The 27,157-nt window shown below is 34.9% G+C and overlaps 1 protein-coding gene across 13 annotated transcripts in view; it reads right to left on the reverse strand.

Annotated features, from left to right (window-relative positions):
- LOC127877775 (uncharacterized) overlaps positions 1–27,157 on the reverse strand; it is a 184,810-nt gene that overhangs the window by 137,894 nt on the left and 19,759 nt on the right. For 10 of the 13 annotated variants that reach the window (XM_052424062.1, XM_052424018.1, XM_052424042.1 and 7 more), the window contains exons 2-4: positions 4,110–4,351; positions 1,788–1,917; positions 717–902 (exon numbers count right to left, since the gene is read on the reverse strand). In XM_052424062.1, coding sequence (XP_052280022.1) covers positions 717–902; positions 1,788–1,917; positions 4,110–4,351 — 558 coding nt within the window. Of the gene's footprint in view, positions 1–716; positions 903–1,787; positions 1,918–4,109; positions 4,352–7,601; positions 7,672–8,879; positions 9,129–27,157 lie in introns of those variants that run through there. The other 3 variants (XM_052424072.1, XM_052424085.1, XM_052424101.1) reach the window with 2 other exon arrangements.

Consider the following 27,157-nt stretch of genomic DNA (forward strand, 5'->3'; position numbering starts at 1 on the left):
ATATAGCAAAAGTAATGGCCAATGTTAAAGTTTTCGGACGGACGGACATAGAGACGGACAGACTGGTGGACAGTTCAACTGCTATATGCCACCCTACCGGGGGCATAAAAACAAGTCCATGAATCAAGTTATGAATTTATAGAAAATAACCTTTAGCTTAATTCAAACAATTTGTTTAGCATATTGATCTCTAGACAAAGGAAGCCATATTTATCGACAAGTACTTTGATGACGTCAAACTGGGAATTCCCAAAAACATCTTATATACCAAAGATTTTCATTCTTTTGACTCTTTGTATACAATTTTACCATTTAAAACATACAATGTAACTGCTAACATATAACTTAGTTTATCAAAATAAAAAAAGAGAAAAGTTCCAACCTCCGGTTAATCGGTAAGTATCAATTTAAAGATGATCTTTTGTGTTTTAAATCTATCGCAATTTATAAATCATTTTTGTATGGTACATTGATGTGTATGCCAAAACTGACACCTGCTCTACTTGAGTCAGAAGTAGGGGGAGAAAGACTGTAGAAATCATTTCATGACCTATCTCCAAACATGATAAGTGGGGTCGAAAATAGATGCCTTGATCTTCGGATTTGTAGTCAGTGCTCTATCAACAGAGCCCTATGACCTTCAATCATCATCGTTGTATTCAAGCCTTTGACCAAGTAAGCAGACCCATAAATTCAAACTTATGCATATTTCCTACCTGCCGTTGCGGCCATTGTGGTCTGTGGCTGACGAACGACTTGGCCCCGCCTGTTCCGCTGGCGTTTGAGACAGCAACAGACGACAACAACACAGGCCACAATTACCAACACCACAACACCCACAATAATGCCAATGACAGCGACGCCAATCGTTTTAGCTGCCTCAAATACATTATTTGACAAAACTGAAAGAGAAACAATGCTCTATTTGCACATGTCTAATGCAAAAAAGGCACAATTCTTTAAAGATTTGCTTGTAAAATATATTATAATGCTTCCTGTCTAGCAGCTGTTTGATTGTTATGTAAAACGGTGATTAAAATCTTGCATGTCCACATTGATCCAAAATTGAATACCTTGCTCAAGGGAAACAAGCATTCCAATTTCTATGGTCATAGGAAGCGTTTTCTCCTCTTTGACTAAAAATTAAATCTGCATCTACTTGATCAGTTGTTTCATGCTGTATGGAAATCCAAGATTGGTGCCAGTAAGCTTTCTTGAATCTAATCTATGCTCTTGTTTTTGTTATGTGGGACTCTCCAGGCTTTTTCCTGGTGACGTTAAACGGACCCATTCCCAAAGCGAAAAGGTAACAAAATCCCAATGTAAAAAAAATGTAATTTAATTTAAAAAATAAATAAATGTCTCATAATTATTATATCTCAATTTTATTTCAATAACATCAAACAAAGTATATGATTTTAATTGATATGATTTTGTTCCAAAATGTGATTGCTTAGTAAGAGTTTTATTAAATTAGTTTTCCAGAATCAGTCTACTTTTAGCCTGAAAATTTACCCAATCCCAAAATTGCATTTTTTTCAAAAATGGCCAGGAAAATACCTGCTGTCATGTATATCGGAACGTTTTCAAGGGAAAATCTTTTTTCAAGACAGTCATCAGAAGGCCATTTAGAACTACAATTGTTTGAATTTGTATTGACAAGAAGTATTTTGAAGGAAATGTAATACTAACATACCAAAGAATCAACCTCACCATAAACCAAACAGTGCTCGCAGGTGATTAAAAACATATCTAGTGGGGATAAAAAAGGCAGTACATATATTTACCGCTGTCTTTGATTTTAATCTTTATCTCAATTTTTGGTTGAATAGATGATCCTCTTCCAGACACAAACACCACAAATACTATTGATGACAATGCGCACCATTCACTTGTGTCCCAAATACTGTCTATTGTCTGCAAAATGAAACACAATTATGTAAAAAAAAAACATTACTTCATTCAAACAGTAATACATGATGGCCCTAACACGCACAACTGGGCACAAGGACTACAATAATTGTACATTTAACCTATCTCTTCAAGTTTTGTTCACATCACGGAAATTTTTATTTGGCCTACCGATAGTCAGTGTCAATATGAACATTTTTTTTAAGTTTCATAAAGATTTATCATCAATGAGACTCTAGAGTAATTTATGAAACATAAATATTATATTTCTAGGCACATTTTTATGTAAAGTCTGCTAAAATATTTTATAAAATAATCTGATCAAGTTTCAGGAAGTAAACAAACTTTCTTCAATTTCACCAAGGCGCCTAGTTTTTTGCCAACTATGTGGCCAATAGCGCGTGAACAAGGTTTCACTTTAGCCATATATTCTGACCAAGTGTAATGAAGCTTGGAATGAAATCAAATGTCAACAAGATTTCACTAAAGCCATAAAAGAAAAACAGCCCTGTCCCCTGTCAGCCATATTTATCAACAAACCAGAACCATTTTCTCACTAAGCCGAGACATTATTAGAACAAAATGTCTGACCATGCTTCATGAAGATGCGACAATAAAATTTATTTACTGAGTGTTAACAGCCTTTTTCTTTAATATTATTTAGTTTACAAGATAATGGTTCTTAAAGCAAAACAAACATGGTTTGAGTTAAATATTAGTAGATCTATGAATAATGAGATTTATATCATTCATTATTATGTTTGTTGCTCTGCACTGTCTACTTGTTAATGTAATAGCATTTCAGTGAAATAGAAGACATTGAAAGGTAAACATTTAAAATGTGTTAATTAAACTTAGTAATAAAACGCCGATTACACAACATTTGTCATTAAAAATGTTAAGTGAATGTTTATACATGTAGGTATTGTTTTTCCCCAAACTACCACTGCGGCATTCATAAGTATTTGAAGGCCGTTTAAAAAAAACAACATGCCCCTATGACCTCTTGGTTCAACGCTATAATAGGTTTATGTTAAGGTCAAAATGAGCCTTGTGGTATTCGTGTTACAAAAAAAACTGTCTTTGTGGGTTCAAATCATACAGACGGAAAAACAAACCAACGATAAACATATCTTCAAACTTACAAAAATACAGGCCAATCACTATTTGCCTCCCCGATATTATACATGTTGATGCTGGGGGCATAGCAATTGTCTCATTTGGTGACAATAGCAATAGGCAGCAAGAGTGCATTGGATAGTAGTTTCTTAATTCTCTTACATTTCAATTATTGGTCAAGCTATTAATGAGGGCCAAATAATCTTCAATGTTTGTAAGACCTATGATTAGAAAATAGATGTATAAGAACAATGGACAACACACAAATAACCAATATCAATAGTTAACCAAGAAGCAAAGAAGGTGAGAACAAGGGCTATTTGTAAAACATGCATGCCCCCCATATGGGCTCTAAGTTGTAGTGACAGCCATTTTGTAGATATGTTTTTTGTCACTGTGACCTTGACCTTTGACCTAGTGACCTGAAAATCAATAGGGGTCATCTGCGAGTCATGATCAATGTACCTATGAAGTTTCATGATCCTAGCCATAAGCTTTCCTGAGTTATCATCAGGAAACCATTTTACTATTTCGGGTCACTGTGACCTTGACCTTTGACCACGTGACCTGAAAATCAATAGGGGTCATCTGCTAGTCATGATCAATCTACCTATCAAGTTTCATGATCCTAGGCATAAGGGTTCTTGAATTATCATCCGGAAACCATTTTACTATTTCGGGTCACCGTGACCTTGACCTTTGACCTAGTGACCTGGAAATCAATAGGGGTCATCTGCTAGTCATGATCAATCTACCTATGAAGTTTCATGATCCTAGGCATAAGCGTTCTTGAATTATCATCCGGAAACCATTTTACTATTTCGGGTCACAGTGACCTTGACCTTTGACCTAGTGACCTCAAAATCAATAGGGGTCATCTGTGAGTCATGATCAATGTACCTATGAAGTTTCATGATCCTAGGCCTAAGCGTTCTTGAGTTATCGTCTGACAACCACCTGGTGGACGGACCGACCGACAGACCGACATGAGCAAAGCAATATATCCCCTCTTTTTCGAAGGGGGGCATAAAAATAATACATTTTTTACAACTAAATCAGATAAATCCACACAGACATACCTTATCTGCAAAATTCGATACAAGCCCTTTATGGTACTCTACTTTGTAAGACATTGTTGTTAGTAACGTATTTTCGAACTTCTGATCAAAGCACAGATTTTCGCCAATCTGAGAAGTTGAAACGGCTATAGAACACCCTTGTGGTAACTGACGTCCATCATATTTTAGGGTTATGTCATCATTCAACCAGTTGAATGAGTATACGCTGCCACATTCAGAGCTGCTTACACTCACTTTTAACCCTTGAATAATAAGAATAATAAGATACATGTATGTGAGAAATTGCTTGTTGCTGCAATGTGGGTATGTTAGCATTACCAGTAGCCTAGCCAACATTTACTATGGCTTTAAACAGATAATAGAATTATTAAAAAATTCAAAAGGCAATTATGAAAAATGATTAAAAACTGTTGTTTTTTTTTCAACAATAAAATAAAACAGCAATAAATTAATATTGTGCAGTGCTAATCTAAAATAACTTGTGATGAGTTTGGTTATGAAATTTCAAATTATTAAATATTTTGATGACTACTAGCTTAGACTGGCAGAGCTGCAGATACAAGAAAACCACATTAGGGCTTGTCAGACACACATCTTTCTAATACCAGTTCAATCTGGTATCCGGACAATCGCTCCTACGCTAAATTTGACAGGGCGGAAAGTCGCTCCTACGATGTTTTGACAGGGCGGACAGTCGCTCCTACGATGTTTTTACTTATTATTTTGCCAACCCGGACAATCACTCCTACATTCTTTTGTCAACCCGGACAGTCGCTCCTACATAATTTCGACTCCACAGCAAAATGTAGAATACGCCGATCAAAAGCTAACACCTTTAATAAACCGACAATTAAAATTACCGACTTGTTTAAAGTTTGATTCAACATGAGCCGATCAATGTGATCAAAGGCTAACACCTTTAGTTAACCGACAATTAAAATTACTGACTTGTTTAAAGTTTGATTCAACATGAGCCGATCAATGTGATTTTAATTAATTAATATACTTATTAGAAACTAGGTTACAGTTTGTCGATTCTTTTAATGTAATTTAGCAAACTGTGAAAACAATATGTATATATTGTAATGTCCCACACCTTCAAATTCACTTCCAACATGGAACTTCTAAAGAACAAATGCGGTCAGTCTGTGCATTGCTTAGATGATCACTCGTATTCAAAGAAACACACGTCAAAGTCTACAATACGATGGGTATGCAGTAATAGTCGATTCGATTCCTGCAAGGGTTCGCTCATAACAGATCTCAGTGTAAGTCAACATATAAAAATAATTTTAATGTTATTATGCCCATTCATGCTCACGAAACATTCGTTGTGCAAATAATATACTAAAAAATTGTCATATATCAATGGGTTAAATGTGATAACAATGACCTAACCAATTGTTCATTTACCTTAATTAACTTTAATGTGAAGCCAGTCTGTAATCTTTATGCACGGTTCGCACATCATAGGTGTCAAAGTGGTCATTATCGATTGATACTACCATTGTTGATATATCAATTATTGATTAAATGATATTTATTGAAAGATTGTACTTGAAAAGGATGTTTGCGTATTATTAAGACTTTTTAATTGTTGCTACCTGTTTTGCCAGAAACAAATGTTTTAAATTAAATTTTATTATTATATAAATACTATTTCTTTGCTATTATATAAATATAACTTCTGATTTCAGGTAACACAAGTGAACGGTGCGAATCCTCATTCGCAGGAAGCAGATCATCACATGATTGAGGCGAACAAATTACGATTTGAAATCATGAACGCTGCACACGCGAAAAGGGTCAGCCAGGAATGATACTAGCCGACAAGCTGGTCCAATTCCCAGTACAGGTATAGTTGTTAGTATAATCACATATTAGTGTATATAAGTATAGTAATATATTAGTATGTCTACGCACTAAACATGACTGTGATTACATCTTGAGCTTTTAAATTATAAATAATATCATTTAAGTTTTAGATATATTAAAAAATATACTATAAATATTGTATAATATCTTTAATATATTTTATATATCCTTTAATATAATATTTTTATAATATCTTTAATATAATATATTTTATATATCCTGTAATATAATACTTTTTTTATCTTTTTTTAAGTCATTGTCAATTGATTTTTAGTAATAATGATCTATTGGAAAAGATTATTTGTTCGAGTCATATCAGTTGAACGTTGATTTAATTATCCTGACGATCTTTCATTTTTCATTGCCAGTTGTTGAAAGAAGTTTTATTAGTGTTAGTATTGTTATTAAGTGCTGTATTGTATCATATGTCATTGTACAACATCACTGAATATTTTTATAGAAATAGGCATTCAATCAAATACAAAGTATGCAGTAATAAGTCAATTGTACAGCATGAAAGTGTCAGGTTAAAATGCTGATAGAAAGAAAACGAAATTTCCTATGAAACATTATAAAATGTATGCTTATATGCCTTGTAAATACAAATTCCATGAGGCCTTTATATTTTTATCTTAATTTAGAATAGCATATAATACATAGCATATGATTTGGTGTTCATCTGATATGCTCATTCGTATTTTCAGTTTTTAAATGTAAATATGTGATATAAATCGAGCTGTGTGTATAAATGTACATATGTGTTTCCTTTCGTTTATATGCTTTTATTTGCGTATTTTGTGTGTATATATGTTTATAAACGTTGTGTAAATGCCATCATAAATACAAATAAAGAACAACATTTCATCTATGCGGTTTTTATGTTTATTCCATTCGCAAAAAGACACTTATTCCAATAAATGTAATGTAGGAAGGAATTTCCCATGTTGAATCGGCTTACTGTTAACAAGTTGGCAAATTTAATTGTCAGTAAAATTACTATACTACGTTTTGCCGTGGAGTCAAAATTATGTAGGAGTGACTGTCAGGGTTGACAAAAGAATGTAGGAGTGATTGTCCGGGTTGGCAAAATAATGTTGGAGCGACTGTACGCCCTGTCAAAACATCGTAGGAGCGTCTGTCCGCCCTGACAAAACATCGTAGGGGCGACTGTCTGCCCTGTCAAATTTAGCGTAGGAGCGATTGTCCGGGATTCGTTCAATCTTGTCAGACATCTGGTCAATCTGTCAGAAATGCATGCTTGTTACAAGAAACTTTTTCAAATGTCTAGCAAGAAAATGCATCTGACAGCCCTTTAATGTTTGTACGGTGTTGTAGCGGTTTTTCACATGTGCGACAGGTTTCAAAAAGTCTATGTAGCAGGAGGAATCAAAAAGGGACAGGAAGCATCCTTGCTTCATGTAGTTTTACTCTACGTCATCAGAGACGTAGTAGTTATCTACGTCTCTGCTGACATGTAGATCATCTTTCCCTAGTTCTACCAACTGATTGCAAATTAAGTTTTTAGGTGTAAAACAAAACAAAAAGATTTAAGATCTGAGATCATAACATTTTTTTATTGATTCCATATTGATCAAATTTAATGTAAAGTATACTTACCATGCACAACTGCCACAAACAGACCCAACAAAACAATGTGTTTCATTCTGACCAGCTGCTCACTGAGGATCTGAAATGGTTGATACTTAGTGATTAAGTTGCTTTTATATTTTTTAAACTAACAGAAAGTACCAATCAATTCTGGAAACTCTTGCGCTAAACGCTTAACATGTATGTTGTGTATAAACTCATAACATATACAACATAACAAATGCTGTTTGTAATAATGGGTAGCAATTTATGATCATCACATTACAGTATATACTGTATATTGTTAATTAATATTTAACATATGTAACAAACAAGAAATGTGTTTGTCAGAAACACTGTGTCCCCTTCTGCACAAATAAATGAACAAAGCAACAAACCAACAGACAGGGCAAAAACAATATGTCCCCCACTATAGTGGCAGGGTTGGCACAAAAAACCCGGTTTTTCCCGCCCCGGGCAATACTCTGAAAGTGGGCAATACTATTTTTTCTTCATTAAACATGCAGTTGTAATTGTTTTTTAACATCCTTACTATAAACAGTTAGAGGGCCTTTGTCTGGCCCTAATAGGACCCCTATGTGGCCCAAATAGGTCAAATGTTTATCATAAAATCCCCAAATAGGATCTCTAGGTTTCATGTTTGTGCAGATTACAAAAGAATTACAATAACAGTCATTAAACTTTAAAGTCAGAATTGATAATGAGGGATCATTGAAGAAATACATTTTTATATTAAAACACAATTAACAGGAATCTGTCACTTACTTTAGCAATCAAAGCATGTTTTCACAGTTAATGGGAGGGCCCTAATTGGCAATAGTCTGTGTATCTTTTATGGCCCATAATAAACAGTTAGAGGGCCTTTGTCTGGCCCTAATATGGCCCTTATGTGGCCCAAATAGGTCCAATGTTTATTTAAGTGGCCCAGTGTTATTGTTAGTTGTACAAACTGTGTGAGTGTCATAAATGACAGGGGTTTTTCTGCCTATTTTGGGAAAAGGAGTCTGACTAAATTGGGAATTTTTATCGACAAAATTGTCCATTTTGGGAATTTTCGAGTCGATGAAACGGTCAATTTGGGAATTTTATCATGCTTTATTAAGTAAGTGGTTTTTACAAAAAAACATGTTTTTAATTGTTATTTTGTCTTCAAAAACAAACACTGGTAACAGGTAAGTAAGTCACACAAGCCCTCCCTTGGCAGAGCTATAGTACAGCCATGGGTACTTTCATACTTGAAAGCATTTGATGAACTTGAACTTGGAGACTGAACAACAACTTTCTTACTAGGCTCCGAAGAAGAATTATCGACCGAGTCGGACAATGGAACAGCCATGGGTATTTCACTTGCTTGCACTGCTTGTTCGGGGTTACTAGAGGGAGTAGAAGATTCAGCGATTTTCGCAAACATCGACGTTATCGTCGAACATCCTTTTGCATCTCTTTTTCTTGGTTTTTTGCTGTAGTACTTATAGTTATGGGAAGCCATACTTGAAAATAAGCGTCTACAGATTTGGACTAGAATGTGCATTGTGCGGCTCTATATACTTGTTATAATGCGGAACAGTTCGAACCTTATCGCTGTCAATGTTGGCAGATGCATCTGGCAAATACACCTGCTAAAATCTGAGTTGCTAAAGGCTTAATTACGTCACGGATGAAGGGAAGTCACTCTTTTGATATAAATTATGTTTACTTTTTACGATTTTGAAAGAATATTTTTTTTTAGAATTGGGAAATATGTAATCAAAATTCGATTGGGAACGGGTCCGTTTGCTTTGGGAATGCCTCCGTTGTCCGGAGGCGCAGACAGTGCAGAAAAACCCCTGAATGATGACACAAAACTGTGTCAATAATTTAAAACACTAAATTGAGGCATGAGTCTTAATGCAACATGAGATCAACTAAATTATTTAAATGATAAAAAAAGATATATTACATGTAAAATTCCTCATGTCTCCACCCATTTCCCTTTTCCTTCATAAATACCATTCTGTTACATATCATATCATATTTTTAGAAAAATAATGTGAGTTAATAAAATGTAAATCAGATAAACGCAGATACCAAGTTATACCCAGTATTTTTCCATGTAAAAATAAGAAAGTATTATTAGGATTCCAAACTTTCCACATGATGTAGTTGGTTAAAATTTAACAAATAGTTTCTAATTGTAAATAATTAATGGATATGTTTTTATTTTTTTTATAGAGACTAATAATTATATAAGTTTTATAATTGTGTAATATCTTACATGCACAAACATCAACATCAAATTATGTATAATGCCGCAACCAAACACTGTTAAATTGTACTTCGCTCCTATTTGCCAAAGAACCGCACATTAACTATTAATGCGCTTGTATATAGTTTCTTGATTTTATTTTTTGTTCAAACTATACTTTAGTAACTTATTGTACTAATAAACCTTACTAAGTTAGTTATTGTTGTAAAAAAATAAATTTGCATAAATTGTCCAATGAAGAACAAGAGCTGTCTCCATAGAATGACATATGCCCCCAAAAACGCTTTGATAGAAGTTATGAGCATTTTTCGAAACCTAAATGAAGATTTCGAAACCTAAACCCGGACCCTAAGTTCAAGGTCAAGGTCAAAGGGGTCAAAATTTGTGTGGAAAAAGGCCTTGTCCATATACACGACATAGAAGTTATGAGCATTTTTCGAAACCTAAAAGCAAAGTGTGACTGACGGACAGACGGACAGTGCGATCACTATATGCCCTCCTTGGGGGGTATAAAAATCAGTACACAAATCCCAAGTCACCTTGACCCAGACCCCACCAACCCCTAACAGCTAGCTGTACTCCAGCTAGGATTTGAAGAGGGCATACACATGTAGCTGGAAAAGGGAAAGCACTCAATTACAATAGGCATTAGGCCAATTAAACTTAAACATTTGATTGACTGAACTATTTTAACACATATCGCCTGAGGCGATGTGCGAGCGATGCTCTTATGCTGGAATCTACCATGATTTCATGCAACTTTTTAAGAAAATCAAGTAGAAGTGAAAGGTTTTTTTAGTATGGTTTTACGGTAGTGCAGTTGTCAGCTTCACTTTACAATTGAATGCAGAAATTTTATGAAGAGGACCAATAAAATGTTTGGGATATGAATACATTTATATTATTTTAGTTGAAGATTCTGAAATGCAATTATACCTGTTTCCCCTCATTTTGGTTGTGTTTGTATTTATTATCAAGTGAAGTAATGTTAGAGAAATTAAATACTCGGAGCGCTTATATGTGACTTCATCATGAGAGCCCTGTTCTTAATCTAAACAAGGTAATCCTTTAGTTAAGCATTGCTAATTATTTGCTTGTTTTTTAATACAGCTAGAAATGTGTTTAGTACTAGGATTATGGTGAAGGTGATTGTTAATTGGAGCCTTGTTCTAGGAAAAGTGGGCATAATGCATTCGCTCAAAGTACCGTCAAAGATGAGTCTTATTTATAAGACGCTCAAAGAATTTAGAGATACTTTTTATATGGGCTAAATTCTTTAGAACGTCTTATCAGGGAAGAGTCAATTATGTGTTGGACACCAGAAAGTTGAAATTTTCATCAATTTGAGTAAAATTGCAAAATTACATTACCAACTCATAATGTTTAAGTTCAGAAGTGTATTTTTATCTCAAATATCTTCAAATTGAAGTTAGAAAAGCATAAATTCTTCAGTTAAACTTCTGCTTAAATCGCAAAACAATCACTGAACTGTCGCCATGTCATGAAACTGATTTAAATATAAACCAATCAGAAGAAGGCAATACGGTGTAACTTGTTCGCGTAATTTTATTTAACATGAGCTTTTAACACCGACTTTTACCTTTAAGTAGATCTAGTATGCTCATCTTTGTCGATTTAATAAGCATATGTTCAAAACAGATATGGTGCAGTTTCTATTCACTCTTCTAAGTTTCAGCAACTTTTTATGCATGTCTTTTTCGCACCTCTGTCTGTGTTGTTTTATGTACTTACATGCTACATTACATAGGACGGTATACTGTACGATCTGTATCACTATTATTTAGGAACCGTATAAAAATAAAAGATGTTAATTTTTTCAGAACTTTTTAATTGTCACTTTAGAAAAAAAACAATGCTTAATTAATCCAGAAAAGTAAAATAACATCGGTTCACTATATAACGCTCTGCACCACAACTGACGAACGCAAACTGTATTTTACGCCATTTATTCTTCCACATGCTTTACAACGAGGCTGTGTTATCGATTTATATCTACACAGCGAGCGAATCGAGAGATATTGAAAATTTGAATAGTGGTTGGATTTAAATTGTTCAGGCGTGCAAAATTCAAAGAGTCATTACATAATTTTTACAGAACATTATCGAAAAATGAATTATTTACACAGGTATGTAAATATTATTGCAATCCGCTGATATTAAGTGTCTGATCGGGGCTTGAATGTTGCGCACAAAATCCTTGCGCAACAATAAAGACCAAGAAGGAAAACTTTCCACCATTGTTTGAATGCTTCCCGGGTTGATCACTCCAAATATTACCAATATAAAAAGTAGCTTAATATTTGAGAGCGTCAACAAGTTGGACTACATCACAGATTAGTCTGTGCAGTTCGCTATGGCTAATAAGGGAAAACACCTTCCGTTTCAACTTGATTATCAGTAAGAAGAGACTTCCGTTAAACAAAAAATCCTTTAAAGCCGAAATTGTTGTCCCTGAGTGATTAGCTGTGCAGACTGCACAGGCTAATCTGGGACGACACTTTTGGGGCATAGATTAAGCATAGCTTTTTCAGAACGCGATTCCTTGTTAATCTACCTACCCTATTAAACCCTAAAAATAACATTAACTCTAACCCTAGGTTACTAGTTTGTTTAAAAATAAATTATAAAATAAGGACGCTTAACAACAGGATTACCTAAATTTTAGTATAACCACGACTCATAAATAGGAACCCACGACTCAACTAGAACCTACCAATGTTGTTTACAGTCACGATTATACGCGCATGCGCACTGACTGGGATGGGTGATGGACGTTTTGTGCCACTACCAGTTCGTGCCACACATAATGGGACACTTTCGCACCTTTGACTGAAACATCAGTTCAGTGTAAAAACAACACTGTTTTGTTTCAAGATTATTTATTCAGATTAAAAGTATTCTGCGATTTCAAGTTTTATTTTTTAAGATTATACATGAAAATAAAATGCATGTCAGTTTAAGATTCAATTTACATGATTCATATAATACATTAACAATACCGAGAATGATTATAAAATATATTCAAACATTTTCAATAAATTGACATTATATTCATTACAAGAAAGACAAAAATCGAAGTAAGATTTATTTCATTACAAGATTTATTTTACCTTTTTTATATTAAACATTAACAATATCAAAAGTGAATACATATACATATATTTTTAAATGTTTCAATAAAAATATACACAATTAGACAAATATATACAAAAAATACAGCAGTAATACAAATATACACAATACACTATACATACACAAATCAGATATATTACATTTCAGAATTTATACAAAACAATAGATGTGTTTGTCAAAAACACAATGCCCCCTGTTGCACCGCTTTGAAGCCATATATTTGACCTTTGACCTTGAATGATGACCTTGACCTTTCACCACTCAAAATGTGCAGCTCTATGAGATGCACATGCATGCCAAATATCAAGTTGCTATCTTCCATATTGCAAAAGTTATGACCAAGGTTTAAGTTATGTGACACATACAATGAATGAGGGTGAATATTTGATTAGGTTCCATTCTTAATAAAAAAATATTCAAAAACACAATAAGGAAAGCAGTGTCGACAGACCGTTTATCAGTTAGGTACATGTCAGACGGAGGTCAACCTAAGCTGGGCACGACCTAATGTGACCCAGATCCCGATTATGAAGGCTTATTTGACGCACGTCAAAAGCTGTGAAGAGAACACCGTTACGGACATAAATACTTGTTTGATAATATTTTTTTTTTCAACTTAATTTAAATGAATTCTTTGGCGTTGTTTCATTGTATAAAGTGATCATGAGTGGCTATTACATCAATTCCAAGAATGAATAAATTAATTAATTAATGAATGGCAGACAGGCCAAAAACAATATACACCCGATCATTCGAACCGGGGGCATAAAAAATACAACAGCATACTAAACTATACATACACAAATCAGATAAATTACATTTCAGAATTCTTCATCGTGAATGTTGTCATGGGTACGTTGTGTCCGGTCCCAGCCGGTATGTGACTATATGCTCTAAGCAGTTGAGTCTCAGTCATTTCGTCATCTTCATATTTCTCCCAGATATCGAAGAGTCGCCCGTGCACTTCTTTGCATTTTTTTCCGGTGCGCTCGAGTCAGGGCGTGTTCCGACACTAGGCGGATGGTCAGGTCCACTGTATCTGCCTTACGGCGCAACAGGGGGACGAGCATTTAAGACCTTAGGTCGGGACGCGCATCACCCACCCGCACGTCGTCAACCAAGAAAGGCATACCATACGCATTTGTATCGAATTTGCAATATAAAAATTAACACATCCTGTGGCGATGCTCACCGTGCAACTCGTTTTGAAATAGATTTCAGTTCACAGCTTATATCAACTGCATCAATATCGTTCGTATCCGTGTTGCAAAGCTTTCTCAATATTCAAGCAATATTCCATAACTTAAATGGCTTGTTTTATTCTGAAAAAAAAGTGAACATCATAGATGAAACCAAACACCGAACTTATTTGTTGCATCAGAATTAATCTTCTTAAACCAGTTGTATTGCTGTGTCAAGAATAGCGAAGTAAAAGTTTACTTTACATATGTCTGTTGGATCTACAATAGTTTGGTTCCTTATCATCTGCATCATATGTAAATTCTTTCTTTTGATACGGATTGGTTCAGGTTCGAAAAGTGCTGGTATATCTAAATTTACTTAAATATTAGCTGGAGTTATCCGTGTCAGCAGCGGTTCACGAGAAACTTGTTTGTTTCGTCAATATGATTGGTGGCGAGATATATATTTTATTGCCTCAAGTTGTTTACTAGATATGTTCCAGTCATGTTGATCTCAAACAACACATCATACAATACAACCAGAGAAACGACAAACTTAAAACTAGAAATGGCTTTTGCAATACCCCGTGTATCTGTTCGTGATGTATTGCAAAAAGCTCCTATTAAATTGATGTCATCAGCAATCTCTGCCAGAGCATCGCAGATATATGTAAGCGTTTAACGAAGGAGTTTGAAAGAATTAATTCGACTTCTCCATCTTGTTTCATCCAATGGTTAAACAGTGATGATAAAAGCATGTCGAATTTAAACTCTCAACGACGTGTTGGTACAAACAAGAATACATAAATACGCTGCACTAGATCAAAGAAGGCTGTTGCTTAAAATTAACACTTTGCAGCATCATTAACAACCAAATGTAAAGTATGTGCAGAAAAACAATACTTGGGGATTGACATCTAAAATATTTCGTTTGACGCCATTGTCGTTTCCCTTCATATTACCTCAATTGTCATTTCCTTGACCGTGTCAATTTTTGATAGATACAGTAATCTCTTCTAACTGCCGAAGAATAGTTTAATTCATACAAGTACCAGTTGTCTGCTTTAGAGGCAAAAACACAAGAGTGTTCCTTTATTGATGCTGCTTCTGCTGCAATCTCATTTTCTGGATTTGAAATTACATCCACAAACCGAATGATCATTGTTGATCATTGTTGATCTGTTCAACATTTTCAGCATCTAGTGTGAAATCTTAAATTATTGACAGTACTTAGCATCACGAGCAGATGCTTTTTTTGATTGCATTGGAAAATAGGTGAATGAGTTCATTCTATTTGTCATGGCCTAGATCATGAACATGTGTCTCACGGTCTCTTATCTTTCGAAGATGCTCATCCATAAAAGGGAAAAACAAAGCTAGAAATTCCTAACGTTTCATTGAGTTTCCGTTATCAGAAGTGTTTAGTTTATCATAGTAGCTCCGAAGTAGTGTAGATGTTGATTTAGCACATGTACAAATTATCAAATCACAAAAAGGGGACTGTCCCTTTCGCCCGCACCGACCCACCTCAGGGGTTTTCCTCGCTTCATTGGAAAAAGGTCCTAGCCTATGGATATGAAAAAGCTGGTGTAAGTTATGATTTTTTTGGAAAACTGCATGATTTTAAAGAAATTTTTAATTGGGAAGCGGCCTTAAATAGGCATCTGTTATATAAAGCTGAAAACCCCTGCACCTTCTGCGCTGTCTTCCCGCTGTGCTTGATCAAAATCCTGGGTTCATGCCATATATATGTGGTGCCTTACCGGCGCCCTATGCGGCCGCCTAGTTCGACTAGTGATAAATTAAACCGGGCCTGGTTATGACGTCTGGTTAAAACGTTCACACACGTGGGATAACTGGATTATTCTAACCTTCTGGAACTTCTAAGTTATATCTTGAGCCGTTTTTGAGAAACTAAACTTATGATGTAAGTGTTTACAAATGCCTTTGACTGTACGCGACAAATCTTATAAATGTACATGGTATTCGTTTAGTCGACGCACAGTAGAACATGGCATTAGTTAAACGTAACACAATTATAAGTAAACAAGAATTTACAACAAGAGCTGTCAGAAGGCAGCGCGCTCGACTTTTCGAGTGCTTGACAGTATAACGGGGAAATTGTTCATATTCAATAAGGTCAAGGTAATAGAGTCATATTCTAACTGGAAGAGGAACAGAATTAAAACATATTGATCGCTTACGTTTTAAAGTGGTACATTATAGACGATTCTGAGTTCAGGTATATTTTCCACGATCTTATGAACATTTGTAAAGACATAAAACAAACTAATAAAATTATATTTCAAGTTTGATAGCAATAACTTGGGTGTGATAGTTGGGCGGTCTTTCAAAAATAAAATAATAAATATAAATATTTGTGTTTTTTACCATGTTTTAAAAAATAATCTTTTTGTGTGGGATGTAGGAGAGGGGGAATATTGTGGGTGTGTGGTTATTTATTACATGATATTTCAAAAATAAGAAGAAAAAAAATTCGGGGGGGGGGATTCTGGGGTCGGGCCTGGTCGATGGTTTAGGGCGGAGTTCATTGTGGTATGTCAGGTAAGTGTTGTGCAACACAATGCCTCCTACTGCGCCGCTTTGAAGCCATATATTTGACCTTTGACCTTGAAGGATGACCTTTACCTTTCACCGCTCAAAATGTGAAGCTCCATGAGATATGCATGCATGCCAAATATCGAGTTGCTATCTTCAATATCGCAAAATTTGACCTTTGACCTTGACCTTGAAGGATGACCTTGACCTTTCACCACTCAAAATGTGCAGCTACATGAGATATGCATGCATGCCAAATATCGAGTTGCTATCTTCAATATTGCAAACTTTGATCTTTGACCTTGAAGGATGACCTTGACCTTTCATCACTCAAATGTGCAGCTCCATGAGATACGCATGTATGCCAAATATTGAGTTGCTGTCTTCAATATTGCAAAAATTGACCTTTGACATTGACCTTTGTTCTTGAAGGATGACGTTGACCTTTCACCACTTAAAATGTGCAGCTCCATGAGATACGCATGAATGCCAAATATCGAGTTACTATCTTCAATATTGCAAAATTTTACCTTTGACCTTGACCTTTGATCTTGAAGGATGACCTTGACCTTTCACCACTCAAAATGTGCAGCTCAACGAGATACACATGCATGCCAAATATCAAGTTGCTATCTTCAATATTGCAAAAGTTATGATCAATGTTAAAGTGTTCAGACGGACGGACAGACGCCATATATTTGACCTTTGGCCTTGAAGGACGACCTTAAACTTTCACCACTCAAAATGTGCAGCTCCATGAGATACACATGCATGCCAAATATCAAGTTGCTATCTTTAATATTTCAAAATTTCAATTTGATCTCGACCTTTGACCTTGAAGGATGACCTTGACCTTAACCTTTCACCTTTCAAAATGTGAAGCACCAAGACATACACATGCATGCCAAATATCAAGATGCTATCTTCAATGTTGCAAAAGTTATGACCAATGTTAAAGTTTTCGGACGGACGGAAAGACGCCATATATTTGACATTTGATCTTCAAAGACGACCTTGACCTTCCACTACTCAAAATGTGCAGCTCCATGAGATACACATGCATGCCAAATATCAAGCTGCTATCTTCAATATTGCAAAAGTTGTGGCCAATGTTAAAGTTTTCGGAAGGACGTACAGACTGACCGACAGTTCAACTGCTACGGGGGCATAAAAAACGGAAATAAATAAAAAAAATGGGGGGGGGGGATTCTAGGGTGGGGCCTAGGGGGATGGTTTGGGTGGAGTCCATTGTGGTATGTCAGGTAAGCATTGATTTGTCAAAGTATGAAGCAAATCTGATTCTAAATTAAGAAGTTATGGCAATTTATGCAAAATTTATTTATTTGGCCTTAAAATTCAAGGTCATTCAAAGGTCAAGGTCAAATTCAATTTGCCAGGTACAGTACCCTCATCATGCAAGTAAGAAAGTATTTGAAGTTTGAAAGCAATAGCCTAGATACTTTAGAAGTAAAGTGCATCTAAACACAAAATTCAACAAAATATTGAAAGTTGGTAAGTCAAAAAGAGCCATAATTCCGTCAAAATGCTAACCAGAGTTATGCAACTTGTCCCGTACAGGTCCCCTTATTAAAGTTAGCGAGTGTTCCAAGTCTGAAAGCAATAGCTATGATACTTCAGGAGAAAAATGGACCAAAACACAAAACTTAACCAAATTTTCAATTTTCTAAGTATAAAAGGGGCCATAATTATGTCAAAATGCCAGTCAGAGTTACATAACTTTGCCTGCACGGTCCCCTTATGATAGTTAGTAAGTGTTGCAAGTATGAAAGCAATAGCTTTGCTACTTTAGGAATAAAGTGGACCTAAACACAACATTTAACCAAATTTTCATTTTTCAAAGTCTAAAAATAATGCTGACAGAGTTATGCAACTTGACATACATAATTGTCTTATTGCCATAAAGAATTATTCCATGTTTGAGTTAATTATTTTTGATTGTGTTAAAGTTATTTGACTTAAATAAAAAAAATAACCACCGTCGACGCCGACGCCGGGGCGAGTAGTATAGCTCTCATTTTTCTTCGAAAAGTCGAGCTAAAAAAGTAAAACATTAGCACATTGTTGATTATTTGGGTCCTTTCATGATAACATTTCACTATTGAGATCAGTTTTATCTTATATTTGGAAAAATGGTCAGGAATCGGATTTTAAATGGTATCATTCCTGGTACCAACTTAAAAATAAGGAAATACGCTTTTGTTCTAATCTTTTTATCTGACCAATTGAAATGGCACATTTCCTCTAATACTCACTGTGTGAGTTTTCAAATAGAGGTTTTAATGGAGAGTCAATAGAAAATCGGGTTTAAATACAAACAGAAATTTGTGTTGGTTTAAGTTGTTGATGGATCCAAAATAGAATTGCTATGATAAATTAGCTTTAAAATATTAAAATATATGATATGTAGTATAAACTAGTCGAGGACCAATAGCCAAAGAAGAATTCAAAATAAATCTTTCTGATTTGTTAAAACAAATAAATAAAACTGCAAAGAATCAAAGTTAGCTTTTAAATGTCAATTATTCTAAATATATTCACTTACAAGCAGTATTTTGGTGTACAGTTATGTATTATAATATTTATTTTATGATTAATCTATAAAAAATAACTGTAAAAGTGTAATGTTTTCCAAAAACAATTATCACTGAAGAGAATGATAGAACAGATTATGAACATAATTGGGTTGTTTGGGTTCCTTCCTAGAATTGGCCTTTTACTAAGAAAATTCCTATGTAAATTATTTTGCCATATTGTTGTTGCGATGATATAAAATGATTAATTAAATGTCTCACTTGTGTTGAAAATCTTTTCTTCAGTAGAAAAAGTCAGTTTAACTCTTAAGTGAGCGAATATACAGGAATGGTGGCTATCCGTAAACGGTGAACTTTTTGAATGGCGCGATGAGAACGTACATAAATATTAAAGCAAGCTCTTGAATCTCCCTACTGATTGAGAATTCAAAAGATGAAAACCTGATTTTTTTACGTCCATCACTCTGAAAAAAATATTTATTCCAAAACAACTTGATTTCGATTTTGCAATAATACAGGTTTTAGTTCTTCTTGAATGCTTCGAGCTTTTATGAGTAGTTTTAAGTGCCGTTTCCGGTACTTTAAAAAGAAAGAAAAACAAATCACTTAAGCATATGTCTAAACGTTTAATTCAGACTATGCTAACAATCTACGTAATACATGGCAAACGTTTTATTATTCATATAACACTCATTCAAATTTTCCCAATAATATTAAAGGGGCCTTTTTGGTAAATTGACAAAATTTAAAAAAAGTTGTTTCAGATTCGCAAATTTCCGTTATAGTTATGATGTTTGTGGGGAAACAGTAACACTGAACATTTACCATACTCTAAAATATCCATTATTATTCATCTTTTGACGATTTAAAAACCTGAAAATTATGAAGCGTTGCAACGCGAAACGATTGAATTATTTGGAGAGTTCTGTTGTTTTCGTTATAGTTTGTGATACTACGAGGATTGCTTATATAAAGTCAAAAAGACATCAATGTTTACATGAGCACCGATGACCGAGTGGTTTAATTGGTAGAGCTGTACTCCAGGACTCCAGGGGTCAGTGGTAATAGCCCAGTTGAGGGTTACTTTTTCTGTTTTTTTTAAATTGTATTCTTGTTTTTTACTGGAGCTTTTTAGATACAATGGTCACGGCCGTTAATCACGCGCGCCTCCGTTTTTTGAGATGCATTAATAAATGAGCCAATGCAATTTCCGATGTGGCGCTCAGGCCCGGATGTTTTGAAATATAAAGGATAATTTAACAGGGTGATTAGGTGTGATATGTTTTTCAACACAGTTCGCAATATTTAAAAAAATCAACCAATGTAGTGCGATTTAGCGATTATAAATTCATCTAAAAATGTACAGAAACATACAATCACAACCCATTTGGAAATGTGAGGATCTTTATAAGTTGTGGCATGGTAGAATTTGTTGAAGCAAATCGATGTCTTTTGCCTGTGTGACGAGCAAATTCCCTGCCAGTTAAACCGCTCATTATAAAACGATTGCTTTGAACCTGAACAAGTTAATGCGTGCAGAAAAACATCGGCTTCCAGCCGATCTAATACATAAATTTGAATTTTTCAAAAAGAGATGGTGCCAATGCCAAGGAGGTGGCGCTCAGATTAGGAGGTGGCGCCAATGCACATTTATAGCTACATGTATTTTAAAGTGGAATAGTTTATGTTATGGTTTCTATTATGTTTACAGGACTTACATTTTTTTTGTAAGTTGACTTCTTCAGCACATTTGAGTCGCGTGTGTTTTTAATAAGAAAAAGTAGTTTTTTAATAATGTATTGATGGATTTAAACGTTCTTCTTTGAAATATAACATCATTTAACATGTATTATACACAACTTTTAACGGAAAAAGACCGAGATATCTTCATTTTTTTGGAGTTGATAGTGGGAAAAACAACATTAATAAGCCTATTAAGTTTCGTTGACCTTGGCCTTTTAGTAAATTAAGCATTTGGTTTAACGGCCACAAATCATAGTTTTAAGAAGAAGTGTTATCTTATACTTATTTCGTGAATTTGTCATACTGTATACAAATGTTGATGTCGATGAATTATTTTGATAATGTTGAACATTAAGTTATTGGTTTGATTGAGTATTACAAATTTTTGGTATACATCGTACTATATGTTTACTTCATGTTGGTGACTTTTTAATTGAGTTGATCACTTATATATTTAAAAAACTACATCTGATTTATCATAGATTGTGTTAATTTTCTGTAAAGATTTGGGCTTTCGTGTGTATGTCGAAAAATAAATTTAATATAACAAATAACATTATATCTATCAAATCTACGCCATGTGATAAAGTCCTTACGACTGTTAATTGATACATCCTGCATTGGCGACCCATCCTATCATAAGCGCCACGTCCTAAGCATTGGCTCCATCTCTTTTGTAAAATTGCAAAATTATCTACTACGTCGGCAAGAAGCCAATATTTGTATGCATGCAGCATCTAATGTATGTTGTACGCAATCGTTTGATGCCGTTAGCGATTTAATTGGGTGGACATTTTCTCGTCACACAGGAAAAACTCATCGAAATGCTTTTAAAACTCCACCATGCCACAACTTATAAAGGTTCACACGTTTTTAAATGGTTCGAGAATGTACGTGTCTGAACATTTTTGGACGAATCAATCTTCGCTGAATCGCACTACATTGCCCGATTTTAACAATAATGCAAATTATGTTGAAAAACATATAAAACCTAATCACCCTGTAAAATTGTCCATGAAATTTCAAAACATCCGGGCCTGAGCGCCACCTCGGAAGTTGGATTGGCTCATTTAATAATGCATCGCAAAAAAGAGGTGGCGCGCGTGATTGACGGCCGTGAATGTTTACATTAATCAATATAAAGCATTTAATGACAAACTTCAATACATGTCAAAATCTGTGAAAAGACCCCTTTAAGTTATTGGGTCATAATTAGTTCGTATTGAATGCTTTGAGCTTTAATTACTGCATGTTTATTTACAACTCAAAGTTCTTCCTGGTAAAGGCGAACGCCTTTAAAAAAATAAGTACCGCATATGTTTATACAGTCCAGTTGAAAAACCTTATTCATCGTAACAAACGCAATATATGAACCATCGACATATATTTGCCTGTCTTTTGGGAAGAAATTCTGAAAACAAACACTTGAAAAAATAAGTTATCAAACTGAAAGCGGAAGTTTTGAATTGATGATATAATATTTATAACGGAAATTTCGGAGTCGGTGTGTCGGTTGATCAGACAGAATGCGTGATGATCTATCTTGCGGAGGATTCTGTAGTTAGCCAATGTATACTTTCTGCTCATTTTCATATTCGGAATACTCGGCGTTGTCCACTGAAAAAAAACTTACATTTACATGTACCGTTCACGTGTTTGAAACTTGGATTTATATTTTTATTCTGCGCGCAAACCATATCATGCACTTCCGTTGTTTTATTGTGCGCATAAGGGATATATGTATGATCTGTTTTTTACCCCAGAAAATAGCAAATGTCATCATATGTGTACTCACATGGTTAATGAAACATTAATTTCTTCGTCTTCAAAGCATATGGTATGTTGATATTTTAATAAGACGCAGTTTTTTTCTCTCCAAAACGTCAAATAACACTGTCACATCCTCGTCACACGAATATTAGCCTCTGGCATATACGTCCAGCGTTGTACACACTCAGCCTGCGTAATTGCGCAGTGTGGTCAGGGGCTACGCTTTCCGCTTCAAAAAAAAGCACGCAAGGTTTCGTGGTATCTCCAAAGTAGCCTTTTCAGTATGCGTGTCCTGACAAGACTGTGCGGATGTGAAGGCTGGACAGGCGCCACGCTGGCAGCATATTGCATAAGATTCGTTTTCGCATGATGCTGGTCTTTCAAAGCCACGATACTTTCCGATAAAAAAAAATCAAGTCACACTGATAGGTTTGTAATTCATTTTCTACGGAATCCGGATAGTGCAATCTATAATCTCGCCCTTCTTTCATGAAGGGCGACAACGCGACACACGAAGCGATGCACGATATTTTGCGCGATACAGTAAGCGACACGCGATATTTGTACTGTTCAAATATCGCTGTAATAATATCGCCTGTCGACTCTCGTGTTTTTTCGGCGTAGCTGTTTAACGTCACTTTTGACCTTACCTGACCTGTGTCAGTGTCCAATAGAATTCAAATAAAATTTCCCGCGGCTAGACACGAATGAATACGCTTAATTTATTCCATTGGCTGATTTGAGTATACAACCAGAACATTGGCATTTCCAAAAACTAACGGGCCACTGGTTAATATTGTTATTTCTGGAATCTACAAGACATTAGAACATTTTATTAGTGACTTCAATTAAGTGTTAGTTTGTTTGCATGATTTCTATCAAGTTTAACACTATATTATCAGTTATATAACTGCGGTCAGTTATTCTGCTCAAACTTTTCCTGGGAAAAAAGAGACCTATCTTAATGATAAGAATGGTATACTTACACTAACTAATCATACTAAGTCCAGTAACACATACCCTACTTTCATCAGAGAAAGACGAGAATGGCCGTCGAATGTATTTTATGGAAAAAACCCACACAAGTTATGTACCAGATCTGAACTCGTGATATGCAAGCTCTTTACCAAATGAGCTAGTCAAATTACCGGTAGGTTAGATGCAGTTTTTTGTTGTACATTTTTCATGTAATTTATTCAAACCATGGATGACGGCATCAATTTGAGCTTTTTGCGTAACCAGTCATGTTTTTACTTTTGCATTAAATACATGCACGTTTAGGCATTATAAAGCGCATGTTTAAGTCTTATCATATTCCCTGGTGCAAGATAATATTATAATCATAACGTCCGTCCATCTGCAAACAAATTGTCCGACAAAGTACGGTGGCATGTTTTTTTCTGAGTACGACATTCAAACTGTATACATTGTCCCTTGTGCTATGGTGATGTGCATCTGATATTTTGCTTTCGAATATGCCAATTACAACTTAAAAGTGTAATAACAATTCTATCATACTTGATTCATATTACTAACTCCTGCATCAACACAGTGATGTTTTGTAGTGCAAATATATAACATAGTCTTTGAATTGTGTTTTTTATCACATGATCACGTATTGTGTTCTTGGATGTTTTGGTTTTGCAGGATATAACCGTTGAGGTAATGGGTGCCCATAATTTTATACCGAATCTGATATTATTAAATGTGTAATTATGGGGCTAAAAACCAATAAAACAAATAAGTACAAAACTATTTTTTCCGTTTATGCTTATACATGTATAATACAAAATAAAAAAAGTATACAATAGATAGCCAAGGAAACAAGCAGATAGACGCAGCATACAGCAGTTGTTATTTTGTCTAAGTTATCTCTATACCATAAATATGAGGATAAACAGTCACACACATCTCGACCTGTGCTTTAAGACACAGTCTTTAAAATTTGAAAGGGTTGCTTTATTTCAAACTTGCGATATAAAAAGCTATATTATAAGTTTGAAAACTGAGTTGCTTCTAAGATTATGCAATAGCGAACAAATTCAGTGCCTTCAGCGCTTTGATTGTTTACTTGCTTTTGAACTGAAACCGTTTTAAAATGCAACGAAATATTTTTTCAGGGCAGAGGTTCTAAGCTTTTAGACACTGCATCCACATTATAAACAGTGCAAACACGAACTATGTTTGCATATTTCTTAAATTTTCAGTCCTCCAAAGTGTCAGAGGTTCAATCTTTTGTCCCAAATTCACTTCTGAGCATTCACAATACTTGCAATACAACTAAAATGACTACATCTATCATGAGCATACTGTGTAGGAACATAACAACATGCATAAACAGTCCTGTATACGAATTATAAAAGACAAAAACTATATTACATAATGATATGAAACTACATTAAATAATAATTATTATTACTTTACAAGAAATGAACGGCATTTAAGCTTATTATTATCAATATCATGCAAAACTGACAGACATAATAATAAATGAAGGAAAACAGGTGCTGAAATATAAAACATGTATCCTAATAATGAAAGTGATTCTCATCACCATAAAAAAAATCTGAATCTAAGCCATAAATGTAGACTTTCAATGTTTACCCACTACCATGTTCACAACCTGTAACAAACACCAGCAAAAAATTCAAAGCAAAAATTATGCACACTGATTTTCACAAAAAGTAAAAAAACAGCGATAATTATAATGCCAAACACAACTATATCATTATTTGAAATATAAACTGGCTAAGCGTTTTTTCTAACCTAGGCTTGTAAAGAAATCAAAAATAAATAACATACAAAACTAATAAATCAAGTATTAAAATTAATATGTAAATACTCCCTGCCCATTTTAAACAACAAGAGGTAGAAAGCTCATAGTTCTCCAACTGAAACTTTCGGGAAATTTACTGTTCTAAGCAACTTTTTGCGATGTTATCAAAACCGTTTTGGAAATTGGCTGTGGTATCATTTTTTTAACAAGAGCACCGCCTTGCAGGTGCAGACCGCTCATCTATTTTTCTTTTTAAAGGTGAAGGGACCTATCTCAATACTTCAATCCAACAAGAAGCGTTTGTGAAACACAATGTCCCCCTATATGACGTTTGACCTTGAAGGATGACCTTGACCTTGACCCTTCACCACTCAAAATGTGCAGCTCCATGAGATACACATGCATTTCAAATATAAAATTGCTAGCTTCAATATTGCAGAAGTGACATTACGTGAGCAATTTTGACCCTAAAATTTGACCTTGAAGGATGACCTTGACCTTTCACCACTCAAAATGTGCAGCTCCATGAGATACACATGCATGCCAAATATCAAGTTGCTATCTTCAATATTGCAAAAGTATTCATAAAATAAGCGGTTTGGGCCACATATATTTGACCTCTGACCTTGAAGGATGACCTTGACCTTGACCTTTCACCACTCAAAATGTGCAGCTCCATGAGATACACATGCATGCCAAATATTAAGTTGCTATCTTCAATATTGTAAAAGTACTCATAAAATAAGCGATTTGGGCCACATATATTTGACCTCTGACCTTGAAGGATGACCTTGACCTTGACCTTTCACCACTCAAAATGTGCAGCTCCATGAGATACACATGCATGCCAAATATCAAGTTGCTATCTTTAATATTGCAAAAGTATTCATAAAATGAGCGATTTTGGCCACATATATTTGACCTCTGACCTTGAAGGATGACCTTGACCTTTCACCACTCAAAATGTGCAGCTCCATGAGAAACACATGCATGCCAAATATCAGATTGCTATCTTCAATATAGCAAAAGTTATTGCAAAATATTAAAGTTGGCGCAAACCAACCAACCAACAGACCAACAGACAGGGCAAAAACAATATGTCCCCCACTACTATAGTGGGGGACATAAAAAGATGGAAGGTGGGGTGGAGAGGGGTGTATAGTGTGGGGGAGTGGTCTTTTATTACATTTTCTTCCAAAAATAAGAAATAAAAATAAAAATAAAATTGGGGGGGGGATTCTTGGGTGGGATAGTTAGACGGTCTTTCAAAAATAAAATAATACAAGAGGGCCATGATGGCCCTGTATCGCTCCACTGTTTTTTTATGCGAAAAAAACGTGCAATGCGCATGGGTTGAAATGTACTCAAGCATGTGACTTTCTCTGTCTATCCCTCGTCCCACTGGGCGCTTAAAGTTGGAAGGGTGAGCATTTTTATATATGGAAAAAGTTACTACCGTGTTAACTAAACAGACTTAAAAGCCCGGGCATTGTTCCTTTGAAGCACAGTCCCATTGCTTATAATGTAGGTACATTTATCTCTCCAAAAGATATTGTCGTTCTTTCTATTTCGCATATTTTTAGACG

This window comes from Dreissena polymorpha, chromosome 1 (assembly GCF_020536995.1).
Source record: "Dreissena polymorpha isolate Duluth1 chromosome 1, UMN_Dpol_1.0, whole genome shotgun sequence".
In the NCBI taxonomy this organism is placed as follows: Eukaryota; Metazoa; Mollusca; class Bivalvia; order Myida; family Dreissenidae; genus Dreissena; species Dreissena polymorpha.